Here is a 16,691-nt window from a genome sequence, read left to right as displayed (position 1 = left end):
ATTCGGAACAACTCGAAGGTCAGTAAATGAGGAGATGATTTTCATTTTTGGGTGAAGTATCCCATTAAAAATGTTGACATTCTACTCAAACCAGAACAAAGAAAACCAGTAGAAATAGCGCAAACTAACCGCAGCGCTTCTTAAGTCTCTCGAGGCCTTAGAGATTCTTTCCTGCACTTGTTTTTCTCATTCTCTGGTCAGAATTTAAAGCAGAACTGTGTTTACTCGGCTCTGCACATGTGGGACAGTTTGCGTGTTTATGAGAGTCAATAAAAACACATGAGAGAACACGCGGCACGCTGTTACGACTTTACAAGATTTCTTTCATCTATTGTTGAGTTCAGTCATAACTTTATGCACAGAGTAATTCAAACCTCTGATCTATGCAAGAAAACACATATCATCGGTGTTTCCTCACATTAACTCAACTAAAATATTCATCATTTAAAAACACATACAGGTCAATATTTGTGTGTAACTAACACAAAATCTGCCCTTCTGCACAAAACAGCAATGTCTTCAACTGACTCGGGGTCGAACAGGTTCATCTGTGCAGGTAGCGGATGACATAAGGTCTGAAATTGCTGGAGTAATTCAGGTTTTTTCACATATAATGTGGATTTGGCACGGGGCGTTGCCATGTTTTGGAAAGCCCTTGCTTTTAAAGTTGACTCCCAATTTTCCTGTCCGTTTCCCCACAGAGAGATCTGCATATTGTCAAGACACCCCACTCTGTAATCGTCTCTCTTACACACAACCAACTTCACATCAATACCAAACACAGACTTTGAAGAATTATTGTGGGTTATTTACAACTTCATGTTTGGCATTTTCGCAGACCATCTTACCATCTAAACATCATTAAAAATAAAGAAAAAAAGTACTTTTTTGATTCCTATAAGATCATCAAGATATTGATCATATTTTGAGTTTTGTGAAAATGCTAATTGTTACTTTTTAAATGTTACAATGTCTCATATTCCATCTTAACATCTTATTCAGTTTTCACCTGAAAACAATCAAAACTATGCGGTGCTTTGCTTTTTAACACTGGGCATTACAGGGTCTATAAAACACCATGTTTTTAACATTCTTGTTTAAAATCTAAGAAAAACTATTTTTCAGTCTTTCAGTTTGTTTAAGCATTCCTTTCTCAAAAAACACAATTATACCAACATCTTACGATATAAGAAGGCAAAAAGCTAAAATATCTGTGTTTTGTTTGTGCCGTGTTAGAGACAACTGCTCGATAGTTGAAATGATTTCATGTGGTGAAAGAAAAGATGTCGTACAGTGGTCTATAAGATGTACATTCAATAAACAAAGCAAAAACAAAAAGTCCTATTCTTAATAAAACAAACATCAGCACCTAACAGAGGTTTTGTGACAGAACAGATAAAGTAAACAGAGAAAATTAAGATGAGGATCAGGGTTTGGTCCGTACGCCCCACCTACCCGTTAAGCTGTTCTCCTTTGCCCTCCAGAAGACCCCGCCTTTGACCGATGGCCACCTCACAGGCGTTCTCATTGGAGTATAGGTTGATGGGCGTGTTATAGACGGAGGGCTGAGGGGCGGTGGGTGGAGAGGCGGGACCGGTCACTCTCGCCGGGGAGGAGGAGCCAGAGGAGGAAGCAGAAGAGGAGTTGGCGAAAGGGGAGCGTCCAGAGGCAGGCTTAGGGGCGGAGCTAAGCGAGGACGGGGTGCGGTTCCCGCCCACCGGGAAGGGAGGTTGAGGGGGATGCTGGGATGGAGCTGCTGGTGTGAAAGCGGATGAGGCCGAGGGGATGGAGGCTTTGGGGGCCGCGGACGGTGTGGGGCTCAGGGACGGACTGACTGATCTCACGGTGCCAACGCCCCCTCCAAAGGGACGTGCGGTCTTATTGTAGGGGTTGGTGCCCGGGGTGAGGTTGGCAGGGCTGGTGAAGGTTGTGCTGGCTGGTGGTTTGCTGATGGGCACAGGCTTTATAATCTCCTGTACTTCCTTCAGAAAGTGATAAAACACATGCAACACGCTCAAACCACAGCACACACATGCAGTTCCCTCACAACAGTGTTAAAATACACATTATTTAAAGGATAATGGGTTCCCATTGGTTTGTCAATAAAAAAATCAATGTGAACACATTTTCTTTTTATTAATGTTGCCACAGAAATAAACTGAAATGTATAACATTTATTTTATTATTGTTACCTGAAAAGAAATATAAACTTAAAAGTAAATTCATCTTACATAGCAAGATAAAATCAAACAAATAAAAATAAAATGAAATGCATTACATAAAAGATTAACTAAAATATAAAATGAAAGCAAATTCAAAATATTCACAAAACTATAAAAACACTGAGAAGCAAAACTATAATATTTCTTGTAATGATTTATAAACCATACTGATTGAATAGAAGAGGATCAATACTGGATCTATATAAAACTGATTTGTTTTTATTGGTGTGTATCTGCCAGCAGATTAAATATACATAATATTAACTACCAAATCAATATCTTTAGGTCACCATGGGAACCCAAATATCTGGGAATATGTCCGTAAAGTTGGAACGGACTATAATTTAGGAAGTAAACTGTAATGAGGGAAAGCAGAGCAATTCAGAAATATTCTTCAGTCATGCATTTAAAACATGCAGCATCATTCTGTGCCCCAAGCAGGTGTGAAGCAAATGAAAGAATAATGAACGTTGGCTCAATAATGCTTGTTTCTGGCATCTTTAAGCATTGTGCAGCATCCACCAGCTTTGTAACTACTATTGAGATAAAGAGGAATGCTGAAGGGTCGCTTCTCCAGACATCTTTGCTCAAATCTGTTCAGGGCATGATGCTACATATTTACATTACAGTAGATTTAGTTTGAATTCTACATACCTTCTCGATTTTAGTAACGCCGGAAGATCTGCAAAGAGAAAACAGATATTACCATCAGACCCCTTATCATCAAATACGACACATGAACCCAATAGAGAACTGCCCTTCAAACTCATTCCCCCTTTATGCCGCATTACACGGCCCGTAAATAAATGAAAAGAGAACACGAATGGCATTCATTCCCAGCATCCTCCATTCAACACTGCCAACAGATGAAGGGCTCCATACGGCTCATAGCAGTTCAGCGGCGATCTCTCGCACAGTGTAGAAATAACTTCATAAATCACATTGTACAACATCTACAGCAGAGATCAGTCTCAGATGAGCCATAATCACAGAGGAGAAAACTCACTTTAATAGCTGAACTGATGCTGGAGATTTCCAGATGAATCTCTGGGTGGTTTGGCAGCTCTGACACGAAGATAAACATGTTTCGCTCCTTTATTTTACATCTGCACATATGGATGGAGTTTATAGTATAAAGGAGAGGGCGGATCAGAGATCACAGCATGGAAACTGCAGGATCCCACATTTCATTTTAAAGTGACAGTCGCCTGACTGTCAAACCCTCTGCAAACAGTTTAGCAGATTTGAATCTTTTTACCTTCAAGCTGAAGTTGTAGTTGCATGACAAGATATCTCAAAATTACAGCCGGGGGGAAGACACCAAAGATTAGTCAGAAACCACTCCTTATAGCCTATACAGTGATCTATATTAATTGTTGAAACAACCTCATTCCATGCGTTTCTTCACTCAGATACCCACAACGCACTCTGATTTTGACGTGTACTTGGTAACTCACAATTTTGTTGGTTTATGGTAAATTTTTTATGACTTAATGTAGACAACATTCGGGGATTTCCTAATGTACGTTCATACAAATATTTTCGAATCTTTTAAATAAACGGATTACATAAATGTCATAAAACAATATTAACTAAATTAGTCAAAATTAAGAAAAATTGGAGAGACAAGTTTAGCCAAGTAACGCTTCTTCAGGGAGTAGTGAAGGAGATATATTTATAGCTGTAAATGCTGTTGATTCCCGGACAGCCATAACGTCCTGGATTGTCATCATTTGCATGAAACGACAATATCGCACTGTGTGCAATACTGCCAAATGACTACATGATAAATGCAAAAAGTATCAGATACAAGCGCTTCAATTAAACACGCAACATGAGGTCACCCGACAACTCACACACACAACCTTTGTTCGTCCATAAAAAGCTGCATATGAATTGACCTAAATCCGTTCTCATCCTTCATGCATTGCTGTGAATCCTAAATAGGACAGAGTAAATAAAGCTCATGTGGACGGCCACCAGGGTTCATATTTTTGAGGTTCTCATGTACGCGAAACATTCCTGTCACACTGTCTAGACGGCTTCATTAAATGAACGTTAAACCCAGCACGAGGTCGCATAGCTCATAAATAACCTCCGTCCACTGGACAGGCGACAAACAGGCTCTTTCCACACACACAAAAAACGCTGCGACTCCGCATAATTGGTTCCGGCTCGTGTTCTCAAGCTCTTCCATATTAGGAAGACGAGTGGTTGTTTCTCAAGAGTCTCTCGGCTGATGAGGGTGAAGGTGGGGCGCTGCCGAGGACACAATGAGGACGTCAAAAACGCTCATACAAGAAGCATAACACCCCGAGGGGACAAATGCGAACAATAGAAACACAGACGGGAAGCAGGCGGTGTGGAAGTGGACAGGGTCACACACAGATAACATCTCAAAGGTGAAGTGTGCTAGATCTGTGAAGAAATGATACGATGGTTTTGTGTCCGTTGGGTTTGATCAGGTCAGTATGAACCAAAGCAAATAATGAAACGGTTTCCTGAAAACGTTGGCCATCTGCTACAGGTCCAGATCGGACGAGTCCAATGGGGGGATAGCAATGGAGATAGAGAGAGATAGAAAGACAGCCGCACACTGTCCTGTACACTCAAGCCGTGTAACATTTTACAACCACAATCCACATAATAGAAGCCTCCAGACATAAGACGACACTAGATTCACCCGAACACATGCAAACATGCGCACAACGTAAATCACCTCACTGACTAAACATGTGTCAGCTGAAGTATTCAAGTATTCATGACTTCAAGGTAAACATTTGATTAGTATTTGGAGATCCAAGGCTCAATCTTTGCGCTGCTAACCCAACGTTCTACCAGTCGAGCTACAGGAACAAAGATCACATTGTTGACGTTCATATTTGTTCACGTGGACAAGCAAGCAACAAACAAGCACGTGGACTCACATGAGCTAGCGAATTTACTTCGAGTCAAAATCGAACGAAATTCTCGCAGGATGATTGCGAGTTATTTTACTCCATGAAACTGCATAAATAATCCAACTTAACTGTTGTAATGCGAATCTGCTCACAGCACATTTCACACGCTGTTGTGCCCAGGGCTGTGACAGACCGACAAAGCATACTGGGAAACATGCAGGAGGCGGAGCGGGTTTCGACAGCACATGAGCCAAAATCAACAGCGTGACATGACAATCCTCCGTTCCCTTATCAGTCAACACATATTTAAAGACCCTTTCACAGACACACAATAGACAAACACACATCGCTTGTTTCCTCTGTCACGCATTCAATATTCAACCACATCCGCTGTCAGCAAAGGATGATAACTTTCAAAGACAAAGAGAAAAGCTACAGTAAACATTGCGTCTGTTGTTGGGCTCTCAATACAAAAACATTTTCCTGAATAGCAAGGCCGTGGAAAATTTCTCACTGTAACACCGACGCCACAAATTTACAGTAGATACAGCACAACAAGTGCAGACTTCTTCAACGGGTTTAGTGTTTCGCCATATGAGTTTCTCAAGAGGCATTTCAGTTTTATAGCTGCGCCGCATTTCACTCCAATAGAGGCCAGAGGAACTGTGAGGAACTAGATCTCGTGCTTATTTTATTTTTTATAAATTGTTTTATAAAAACTGAAATATTAGGAACAAAACGCTTCATTGAAATAGTATATGGCATCCGTTAAAGCACGGAGGCACGCCAAACAATATCCTTTAGCATTGAGCAAGTTCACAATAAACTCCAGATTCCAGTATCCTATTTACATTTAGTCATTTAGCAGACGCTTTTATCCAAAGCGCCTTACAGAGAGTTATGTAAAGCGATATGTCATAGAGCAATAACGCAATAGGTGCTAATACAAAGTTACGTGTTTCAACAAAAGCCAGAACAATACCTGTTGAGAGAAAGATTATCTGAATCATGATCCTGCGATGGTAAATGTTATATTTTGGGAAAAAAGCAAAGGCACCATGGCAACTGTTTGTTGAGACTGATGATGTCTGAACGGTAATGAAAGCCATAAGCCCGACGGGGATCCGAATATGAGCTCGTGAAACTGATTTCCTCTTTTTATATACACACACAAACAGAATCAAACGCACAAACAGATGTTTCATAATGTCTCTCACAGATCTTTTCTAGACGTCAACCCCGGGCAAACGCAACCCGAGGAACACTGGAACGGAGCGGGTCACCTGTTATTCCACTTAGACACGCACTCTTCCACCCCGAACGCTAAATACCTGCATTTCAATTCGCTTAAACGTGGAGAAAATATGTTGAGAAAATAGATTTTCCGTTCTCGTAAGAAAGTCGAGACACGACTACGGGATGACATTCCAACATTTCCAAGAGATTCATTATCATCTCAAGTGGCTAAACTGGAAATAAACTGTGACAAATAAAAACATCTCATATATAACTTGACGAAATAATGAATTGTGTGAAATAGGACGGAAGGTTTCAAAGTGAACAAACCGTGCCAGCAAAACTAAAAATGTAAGATCACGTATAGGAGGTTAATGTTTTGCATTGAAGTCAATTCTGGAACGTGGATATTACGCAGAGAGTCGGCCTCCGTAATAGTTTACGGATGGACATATGGAAGAACTCAACCAGTGGGAAAATGACATCATACACCAGTTGACAGGGTGCCGGCCAAAAGTGTGACCTCAGATAACAACACCTCGCCAGCCATACCAGAGCTGACCTCGGCTCAGCGGGAGACGAACGCGTACGGGATGGAAACGTCATATATTAGTTCATGCGGAGAGTTCTTAGACCACTCCAAAAGAGGCAGAGAGCCAAAGCAGCACCTCAGAGAGACGCTTTATCGGTGAGCTCTGGGACTTCAGCAGACAGTTTACTCCATTGTTTTGTGGCCGGCCGTGAAGTGCTTTGGAGTGAATGCCTGAAATCTTCCCTAAATGGAGAACACTGAGTACGATGATGAGACAAAGGAATAGTTTACATATAATTTAAGATTTCCTTTCCCCACCCTTTTCTTTATATAAAAATCATCAAGTCTCGAAATGTTGAAGCTCAGAGAAACAAGCATCCATCAAAACGGTCATCCAAATGACTCAAATAAGGCAACATGGAGATAACTTTAAATCTTTCAGTCCAAAAATTAAGAACCAGTGATATTTGAATTATCCGGATTATTTTTATGATGGATAAACAACTCAAATAACTTTGAAATGGTCTCTTATTTTCCCCATGACTTTCTTTTCAATTATTTACCATTTATAGGTATGTGTTTAGGTAAAATTGTCATTTTTGTTTTGTTCTGTGAACTAATAACAATATTTCTCCCAATATTTCTCACAACAAGTTAACGCACATACAAGGTGTAAAAACACTTAACAGGCAGTTATTATTACCTTTCTTCTTGACTGACTCTCAAATGATTCGTTCTGCGATTCATCCGTCTAACCCCCTCCATTCTGTCAGCCTACTCTGATATTGGTATTTAGGAAAAGTTGAAAAATATTTTTTGTGATAACCTGAAGTCTTAACACAGTTTTCATACGTTTGTCACGCTGTCAGTCGTTCACATTGCTGTTGGATGACTTTGTCACTCCTGAGGTTTGATTTTGTAAAAATCTACTGACACTGGACTGGAATGACCACAATACATCTCGAAATGATGATTTAATGACCGTTTGGAATAGTCTCTTAATTTTTTCTGGGGCGGTATCTGGGAAGCCATGAGGGGAAGAAACTTATAAGAGAATTTGACTTTTTCAGTGATTTATTCCTCTCAAAGGAGCGTAGTGTGCTTACACAAACGGTTATTTGAGCTTCAGGAGCTGTTAGGAAAACAACTTCTGGAAGAATGAGGGCAAGAGGACATTAAAATAAGAACAATCCCCTAAATAACATAGGCTTCAGGGAAAGATTGAAGAACAACTACATAAACACCAGACATCGGTCGGTTGCTGGTCCAACTACTTTCACAAATGTAACAATCAGTTTTATTTTTGGGTGAACTAATCAGACCCTCAAAAAGGGTTAAAAACAACTCAGACCGTGGAGGGATCTTGATGATTTGTTTGTGTTTTTCTGACCACAGAGCAATCAGACAGGAAATGTGAAGAAAGGTCCAGGCCGGGACAGAGCTCATGTGGGCTGCAGGTCAGGCTGTAGACCCTTGCGGTCACGCTGGTTTCTCTGCGTTTCTTCAAACTGAAACCCGACAGCACCCTGGTTTGTTCCTTCGTAATAGCCCCTCTTAAAGTCCCAGTGAAATTACAAACGACAATTGTTATTTTCAATGAAATAAGCTTAACAATGTGGGTAATTTTCTTTATAAAATTAATGTGCCATCATAATCTTCAGTTAAAATCTGCCCTGAAATGACTATCCAGGTCACATGACGTAAATTATCCGTTAACTCCTCCCCTTCAACCGCCGATCTGCTGCCAGTTTCAAAATCAACGCACCAGCTTTTTTTACACATCCAATCAATTTGCAGTGAAAAACGCAAGACATGCCCAATAATTTTCCCTTAGAAATCTCTTTTCACGTATCAGAACCGGATGTTAAAACGATCGCAACTTGGTACAAGGGGACTTTAACACCTACATGCAGCATGCTTCACATGAGAAATTCAACACAGTAAAGAAGAACCTCGCATGTACTTTCAAGTTTCCATGAACAACCCCAGTTTATCATCAATATAATGCAAAAACTAAAGAACGACTGTCATCACTCCAGTGGGAATATAATCATGTTGTTGTTTAAAGTGAACAGATCCCACAGCGAACCTGCCCCAAACCTCAGGCGCCGTTCCGTGCAAGCATTTCAAAGGGGGCTTTTTGATTCCGAGCTGGAAACAACCTTAAGAATGTAAAAGAGAGAAGTGCATGCGGTCTGGAGCAATCTCCTACCTTCGGTCCTGCTTAACCGACACTAAACGGTAGAAATTTTGGTTTGGAAGTGGATGGGGGGACACATGGAGACCTGTGCGATTCCGCTCATTTATTTAGTGCAGAATACCATGTGGTTTCACCGCAGTCTGAGATGCTTCACCGTCTTTAAGTGCTTCTCTAACAGACGGAGATTAACCGCAAGACACGAGGAACTGTTTAAGAGAGTCCATGTTGAGGCTTTTAAACAATAAAACATTAACGTTTCTCTGCATCAAGACTAATGAAGGTTTATTTGTGCGCATCACTGAACAGAACGTTTAATGCATTATTTTGCCAAATGCACGGGACAGATCAACCAAAACAAATCTGTCATTTATAATTTGTCATTTAAGCTCTCTCTCAACAGGTAGCGGTCTAGCTTTTGTTGAAACTAGTAACTTTGTATTAGCACCTATCGTACTATTGCTCTTGTATGACATATCGCTTATTGCTCCTTGAACTCTTTGTAAGTCGCTTTGGATAAAAGCGTCTGCTAAATGACTAAATGTTAATTTGTTCATTTTCACGATCATCTTTTTTCTTCAGGTAATGGTCCAGTGTGTAATTTTTTGGAGGATCTATTGACCGAATAAATAATTATGTGCGTTTTATTGTGTGCTTATATTATTATCCCCTGACCTTTAAATAAACAAAGTGTTCAAAATTGTCTGCCCAGCCCGATTTACGATCAAAAGCTAATAAAGAAGTTTTATGCGTTATGCTGCCGAGGCGAACAATGACAAGAGTCTTCTCTAAATGAAGTGGTACACACAGTAAAGCTTTTAAATGTACAAAAAGCTAATTTATATTTGAGATGAGAGTACCGCGTTGTTCTGGGTGGATGAATTTCGATTGGCTCTCTGGGAGCCTGTGCAAACGTTCATCTCCTCTAAACAAAATGTTATCTTAATAGTAAAGCTTTAGTGCTTCACTGATGATCTTTGCAGATTCACTGACTCTGAAAAACCCACTGAAACACTTTAATGCAAGATTCCAGAGCCATTGCACAATCTCTAACCTCGACATTTCCTTCCACAACTCCAGAATATCGGTCTTGCTATTTTCTCTACCAGGCTTTAAAAAATAATAAAGCGGTTTTAAATCAGATACAGATCTTGTTAAAAATAAAAAATTTATGTGTGACCCCGGACCACATAACCAGTCTCAAGTAGCATGGGAACATTTTTAGCAATAGCCAAAAAATCATTAGTACGGGTCAAAATGATTTTTCCTTTTATGTCAAAATCATTAGGATTAAATTCAATTAGGACATTAAAGGGGTCATATAGCGTGAATACGTGTTTTTCTGTGTATTTGTTGTCTTATAAGTTGCCCATCCATGTATTACACACGTAAAAGTGCAAAAACTGACCCAGACCTGGATGAAACGCCTCATGTAACCACACCCCCACAAATCGATGTCAGTTCGTGGTATGATTTGACTAAGACCGCCCAAACGTATACTTTTGCTTTGAAACCTGATGTTCCAAATGTACATTTCCGTCACACGTTTGCAGCATTCGACCAATCAATAAACACTGGTTAACTGGCCAATCATAGCACACCTCGCTTTTCAGAAGTGAAAAAAAAATCACGCGTTTCAATGAGGCGGAGCAAAGAGGAGATACAAACATGCACGGTACATGATAAATACAGTATCATGTATACGCTTGCATTTAATCTAAAACAATTATATTTATTATTTAAAATTAATCATCAAATCCACCCACATGTTACTCCAAACCTGAAGACCGTATTCTTCCACAAAACATAAAAGCAGAAGAATAAACAAGAACTGACACTATCGAGCAGCAAACTAGCACAATAAAAACCATAAAAGCCTTACAAAAAAAGTTCATATCACTGTTCTCCTAAAATCATACAATAACTTTAATGAGAAACAGAACAGTTCCCAAATCTAATGTGTTAACACAAAAAACATTCACGGAAGAAAGTCATACGGTTATGAAATGACTTGAGGAAGTAAATAAAGGAGAGCTTTCATCTTTCTGTGAAATATTATTCGAGTCAAACTCTGATCTGTGTGACCTCGCGCAACTGAAAAGTCCACAAACAGATTATCGTGCCACAGAAATACAGTTTCCAGGACAACCGATCAGCGCTGACGCTCTCTCAACCCTCTTCAGATACAACGGAACAAACAGTGCCGATGTGCGCCGAGAGGCTCGTAAATACACGCTACAATCCAGACATCTTGAGTGCATTAGAACTTGCGTGCCCGGTCACGAGAAGAGGCCCCCTGGAGGGACGAGACCTCCTAACCAAACAGCTCTTCCCCATCTGCAGGCCCTACCGTCATATTTATGTACACAATCCCTGATCCTATCTGGAGAATGATGTGATTTCTCTGAAACTCAGAACCAGTGTGAGTGGATGTCTGTGTGTGTTCTCGTACCTCAGCATCGACAGACTGAGATTTCCCGCGCAGGCTTTAATTTTGTTTTGTGCCTCCAGGTGGGTCATGGAGTCCGTGGCGATTCCGTCGATGGAGAGCACGATGTCTCCCACGCTGATCTTAGCTTTAGCCCCTTTTCCTCCATCTGTCAGCTACACAAACAAACACACAGATAAGAGAAGAGTTACACGCCGGCAACAAACAACACAACAAGAGTGACTGAAATTTTTATTCTGCTACGCTACGCATTACAGTTCGCTTTAAAATGAAAACGCACACAGAAGCAGACACACCGAAAGCCCAACGTCAACACGTGACTGATGAACTGATGACCTTTAACCCCATTGGCCCCAATTGAAGAAATTCCGTCAGTTATAAAGACGGATCTCTGAGCTTTGATGCTGAAGTGCGGTCAGACGCTCCGACTGAAAAATGACCTGCAGTAGATGTGTCTGTACACAAGAGCCCAGCCGGGGTGGCGGGTTGATTTATTGGGGGCTTTAAATCTGTAGCTCGCCGCTTTGAGACAATGCAGTGGCGTTTTCTTTATCAGACTACGACTGACGGGCTATTAGACGTCACATAAATGATTCATGTACTTGTTAGTATTGGGAAGGGGCTTATCATCTTGTCGGGGCTAATAAACAACTCAATAGCTCACCAGCTACAGCCAGTGAAAAGTAGAGTCGTAACTTGAATGATTTACACAAAGCCAAATCAAGCAAAACAGCTCACGCAGTCCTGAGAAGAATCTCAGATTGCAGCACTAGCATGGAAGTCAGTTATTTCATTTACCAAAAAAATAAAAATTGTGAATTTATTTAGTTCGAAAAAAAGAGAGAGACAGAGAGAGAGACAGAGACAGACAGAGAGAGAGACAGACAGAGAGAGAGACAGACAGAGAGAGAGACAGAGAGAGAGAGAGAGACAGAGAGAGAGAGAGAGACAGAGAGAGAGAGAGACAGAGAGAGAGAGAGACAGAGAGAGAGAGAGACAGAGAGAGAGAGAGAGACAGAGAGACAGAGAGACAGAGAGACAGAGAGACAGAGAGACAGAGAGACAGAGAGACAGAGAGACAGAGAGAGAGAGAGAGAGAGAGACAGAGAGACAGAGAGACAGAGAGAGAGAGAGAGAGAGAGAGAGAGAGAGAGAGAGAAAGAGAGAGACAGAGAGAGAGACAGAGAGAGAGACAGAGAGAGAGACAGAGAGAGAGACAGAGAGAGAGACAGAGAGAGAGACAGAGAGAGAGACAGAGAGAGAGACAGAGACAGTTATCACAATTTCTGTCTGCTGCCATTGAAGCGTGATGTCTGTATCACATCATATCCCATGACTACCACAATATAAAAACAAATTACTTCAACTAACTATCTGCGAAACAAATACTGGTTTGACAATACTTAGACAAAAAAATGCACCTCAATGCGTTGTTGAGCGTCGAGATTGTAACGGGTATAACATTACACAATTTTATTAGTAATGTGTTATATTACTGAGTTACTGCTAAATCTAATACATTACTGTAATATCGTCACTTCTGTAATGTGTTACTCCCAACACTGGTGTTAAACTCTCGGACACAAGCTGGTGTTCTGATTCACAGGGTGGGAAGCATGTGAAATCCGACAGTCTTGACGTGTCTGGACAGGCAGGTCTCGGTTATGAGATTATGTAACCAGGCATGAAGAACACCTGACTCTACCTCACTTCACTCATGCTAGGCAACAACGGTAAACTACAACCAAACACCTATAAATGAATGACTGGATATTGTTGACTTCTTCAATTATTATGATACCTTAAGAACGTATTTTAAAGGAACGGTTCACTCATGCTCGGTGGTTACAGCAAGGCCATGGGTTCGATTGCACATACAAACAAATGTATAGTAAAATGCAATGCAAATAACTTTAGATAAATGCGTCTGCCAAATGCATAAATTCAAACATAAAATGAAAAATCTTCTCAAAATGACTCACCCTCGTGCCATCCAAAAATATGCGTCTTTAGTTAAACACGAACCAATACTTTCATAATCAAATGATAAACCATAAAAGTTCAATTATATCAATCTAACACAAACAAACCAAAGTCGCTTTGGATAAAAGCGTCTGCTAAATGACTAAATGTAAATATCAAGTGTAGGGGTAAATTATCATTTTCGGGGACGACATATTCCTTTAATAAGGACATATGAGACACATTTAATATCTTAAGTTAAAAAAATGTAAAGATCTGTTAAAGAAGTTTTCAACATTTGTGCCATAAAACACGATGCCCTTTTTCAACAAAGAAACCTCTGGCTGTGTGCCAAATTAAAAGAAATGAACATAATTAGGACTTTGTCTATCCCAGGAACTGCAGAGACACATTTGAAAATTAAAGTTTGCTTCCAGATCTCGATTAAAAAAATCTAAATGTTATTCAGGGCTGGAAAAACTATTTTCTTCGTCTCTACACTTAAGTGCACTGATGAATGTGCACCGTAAGGAATGTATATTAGGAATGTAAACGGGGAAACAGGAAATGTTTGAAAAGTCTTTCATCTTGACACGAGCAGTAAAATATATCACATCACTTACACACGCAGCGGGAAACTAAAACTAAAGGTCATACAACTTTCAAATTCCTGAGCACAAGGTCACACACACACCCATTCAAAGATTCAACTGCACCCCAAAGCCTGAATCGAAGTAAGGGTCCACAGAGACCCCACAAGAGAAGAACAAACAGACTTGAGAAGTGGAGTCCTCACCAGGTCAGAAGAACATGTCCTAAATACGCACAAACACACATGATTTAGTGTGTACGACAGCCAGAGGTGATGTAAACCTCAGCTTCATGAACCCAAATCCAAAAAGTAGCTCATTTCACTTTCATGCGGCCCTTTTTCCTCTCCAGTACTCCGTCACCTGAAATGAAACGAACGGGACAAACATCCTTTGTTCGATTTAAAACGAAGCTGAAAGCTTTTCATAACACGTGTTTGGCAGATGAGAATCTCTAGAAAGCCGAATGGATGAGATATCTGTCCTCTTCCACTTGGCAGACGGTTCACGCACCGCAGAGGCCGCGCTGGTGGAAAGCCGCTCAGTTTTATGTCGGGCAGTAAACGGTAACGACCGGTTGGTGACCGTCCTTTTATAGCCACCTGAGAGTGTCGAGGGCCACATCAAACATACTTGCGTGTCACGGCGCGAATCAGAAGAGCAGTCACAACAACTCATGAGATTCCCATGAGACGTGTAAACCTCCATGTGCAGAAATACGCACAGCTATATGAATGATTACAGAGAAGCGGTTCCGAGCAATTGACAAAGAATAAAACACCACATGCTGTTAACCAGAGACGCGAGTTATGCTAAACAGGACAAAGCAAGGACAGAAACTTTCATTTCAGTTTCCTCATGGACGGCAGCCAGACGCTTCCATCTGCGCCTCTACTTGGAGATATTAACCGCAATCACACGAATCGAAATGAGGAGAAATTCCCCGTGATAAACCTATGGATCATCATTATCTGCTCAGTCTGAATCCGTCTCGCTTATCCACATACACAAACAGGAGACAGACACAGAGAGACAGAGACACAGCCATGAGGATACTGATTAATAAAAGATTAAACATTTTCTAATGGAAAAATGGTTTCTGTTAAAATATAGATTATAGAAAATACTATTAGGTCAGTATGAACACAATAAAAGTCCGTTGCAAGTCCCCACAAAGTTACCAAAACAAAACAAGCATTCAGCCAAGTGTAGTAAAACCACAACTGTGTTTGTGTCTTACGCCGTGATACGATGATGTGACCGATATATTTTGAGCTTAAAACGCTCTCAGTTTCAGTGAAACACCTGGTTGGAAACCTGCATTCTCTGAATGTTCGACACGATGACACAATGTTCTCTGAGAAGTTCCCCCGTTCCTTATAAGGCAACCAAAGACACATTAAAGCCCTTTAACAAGCGTCCACACAACTGTGTCCAGCGAGCAGAAATCTTAAAAATGTGAAGAGCAGAAAAGCTTCATTCACCCGCAGCCCCCGGGAGAGAAACCCACCGGCTTTTCAATCGTCTTTAGTGAGGCCCGGGGGGAAACTTTGGCAGAGAAACGATGAGTTTGAGTCTAAACTACAGTTTGAGTGTGGTCTTAATATGTTGACAAGAAAATCTAGCATCAAGCAACAATCTTTATTGATGTAACGATAGAGATAAATCAAGACAAAAGTAACCGTTCCACTAAATATTCATGAGGAATTATGGGGCATTATTAGTTTTTTAACATTGTGATATTGTGATCAAACTCCTGACCCTGAATATCAGCAATGATAACCGAGCAACACAAACCAACTAAGAAGAGAGTCATGTCAATTTCAATCAATCCAACATTGTGTTTGCAACGCAAAGGCTGAGGGTTCGATCCCTAGATAAAAAAAATGTGTATAGCTTAAATATATCATGTCGTTTTGGATACAAGCGCCTCCCAAACCCATAACGTTACATTCAATTGGTAAAATGATGTGGGAAACACTAGCATCTGATGCCAATGCTAAATCTTTCTTTATTTTCCCAGTCCTAACAAAAGCAGAGTATGAGGGCTGGTTTAAAGTCAGATTACATTCTGCCGTCCTGCCAACAACCCCAAACCCACAGAAGCTATAAATCAGAGAGAGATGAGCAAGCCAGCGAGACATGATAGATGAGCTTTCGTTCATGTCATGATTCAAACCAGATCAACTCACTATAAAGCTAAACATTTTATGGAGGTAAAGATCCTATTAGGAGTTTCGTACGACTGACATTCATTCAACTACAATTTTCATTGTTATAAAGCTGCAGATTCAACAGCACAAAACCACCATCGTGACGCTTATTGCTTAAAACTGGAAAGTCATATTCTCCTTAAAAGTCTAAACTTAAATAATGAGAGTTAGTTCTTCAGAATAGCAGAGTTATTTATTACACGAAATAACATCTGAATGAATGAGTTCTGAATGTTTAATAAAGACATATGTGACCCTTGATCACAAAACCAGCAGCACAGGAACCTTTTTAGTAAAAGCCAAAAATACATTGTATGTGTAAAAATGATAGATTTTTCTTTTATGCCACAAATCATTAGGTTGTTAACATCCTGCACTTAATATATACAA

At 40.4% G+C, this 16,691-nt stretch overlaps 1 protein-coding gene across 2 annotated transcripts in view; it reads right to left on the bottom strand.

Moving 5' to 3' along the window:
• pdlim5b (PDZ and LIM domain 5b) overlaps positions 1–16,691 on the bottom strand; it is a 43,909-nt gene that overhangs the window by 14,587 nt on the left and 12,631 nt on the right. The window contains exons 3-5 of one of the 2 annotated variants that reach the window (XM_079448562.1): positions 11,540–11,691; positions 2,877–2,904; positions 1,456–1,982 (exon numbers count right to left, since the gene is read on the bottom strand). In XM_079448562.1, the coding sequence (XP_079304688.1) occupies positions 1,456–1,982; positions 2,877–2,904; positions 11,540–11,691 (707 nt within the window). The remainder of the gene's footprint in view (positions 1–1,455; positions 1,983–2,876; positions 2,905–11,539; positions 11,692–16,691) is intronic. The other variant, XM_079448563.1, reaches the window with a different exon arrangement.

This window comes from Barbatula barbatula, assembly GCF_947034865.1.
Source record: "Barbatula barbatula genome assembly, chromosome: 24".
Lineage (NCBI taxonomy): Eukaryota > Metazoa > Chordata > Actinopteri > Cypriniformes > Nemacheilidae > Barbatula > Barbatula barbatula.
This window is presented reverse-complemented; position numbering and strand designations above follow the sequence as displayed.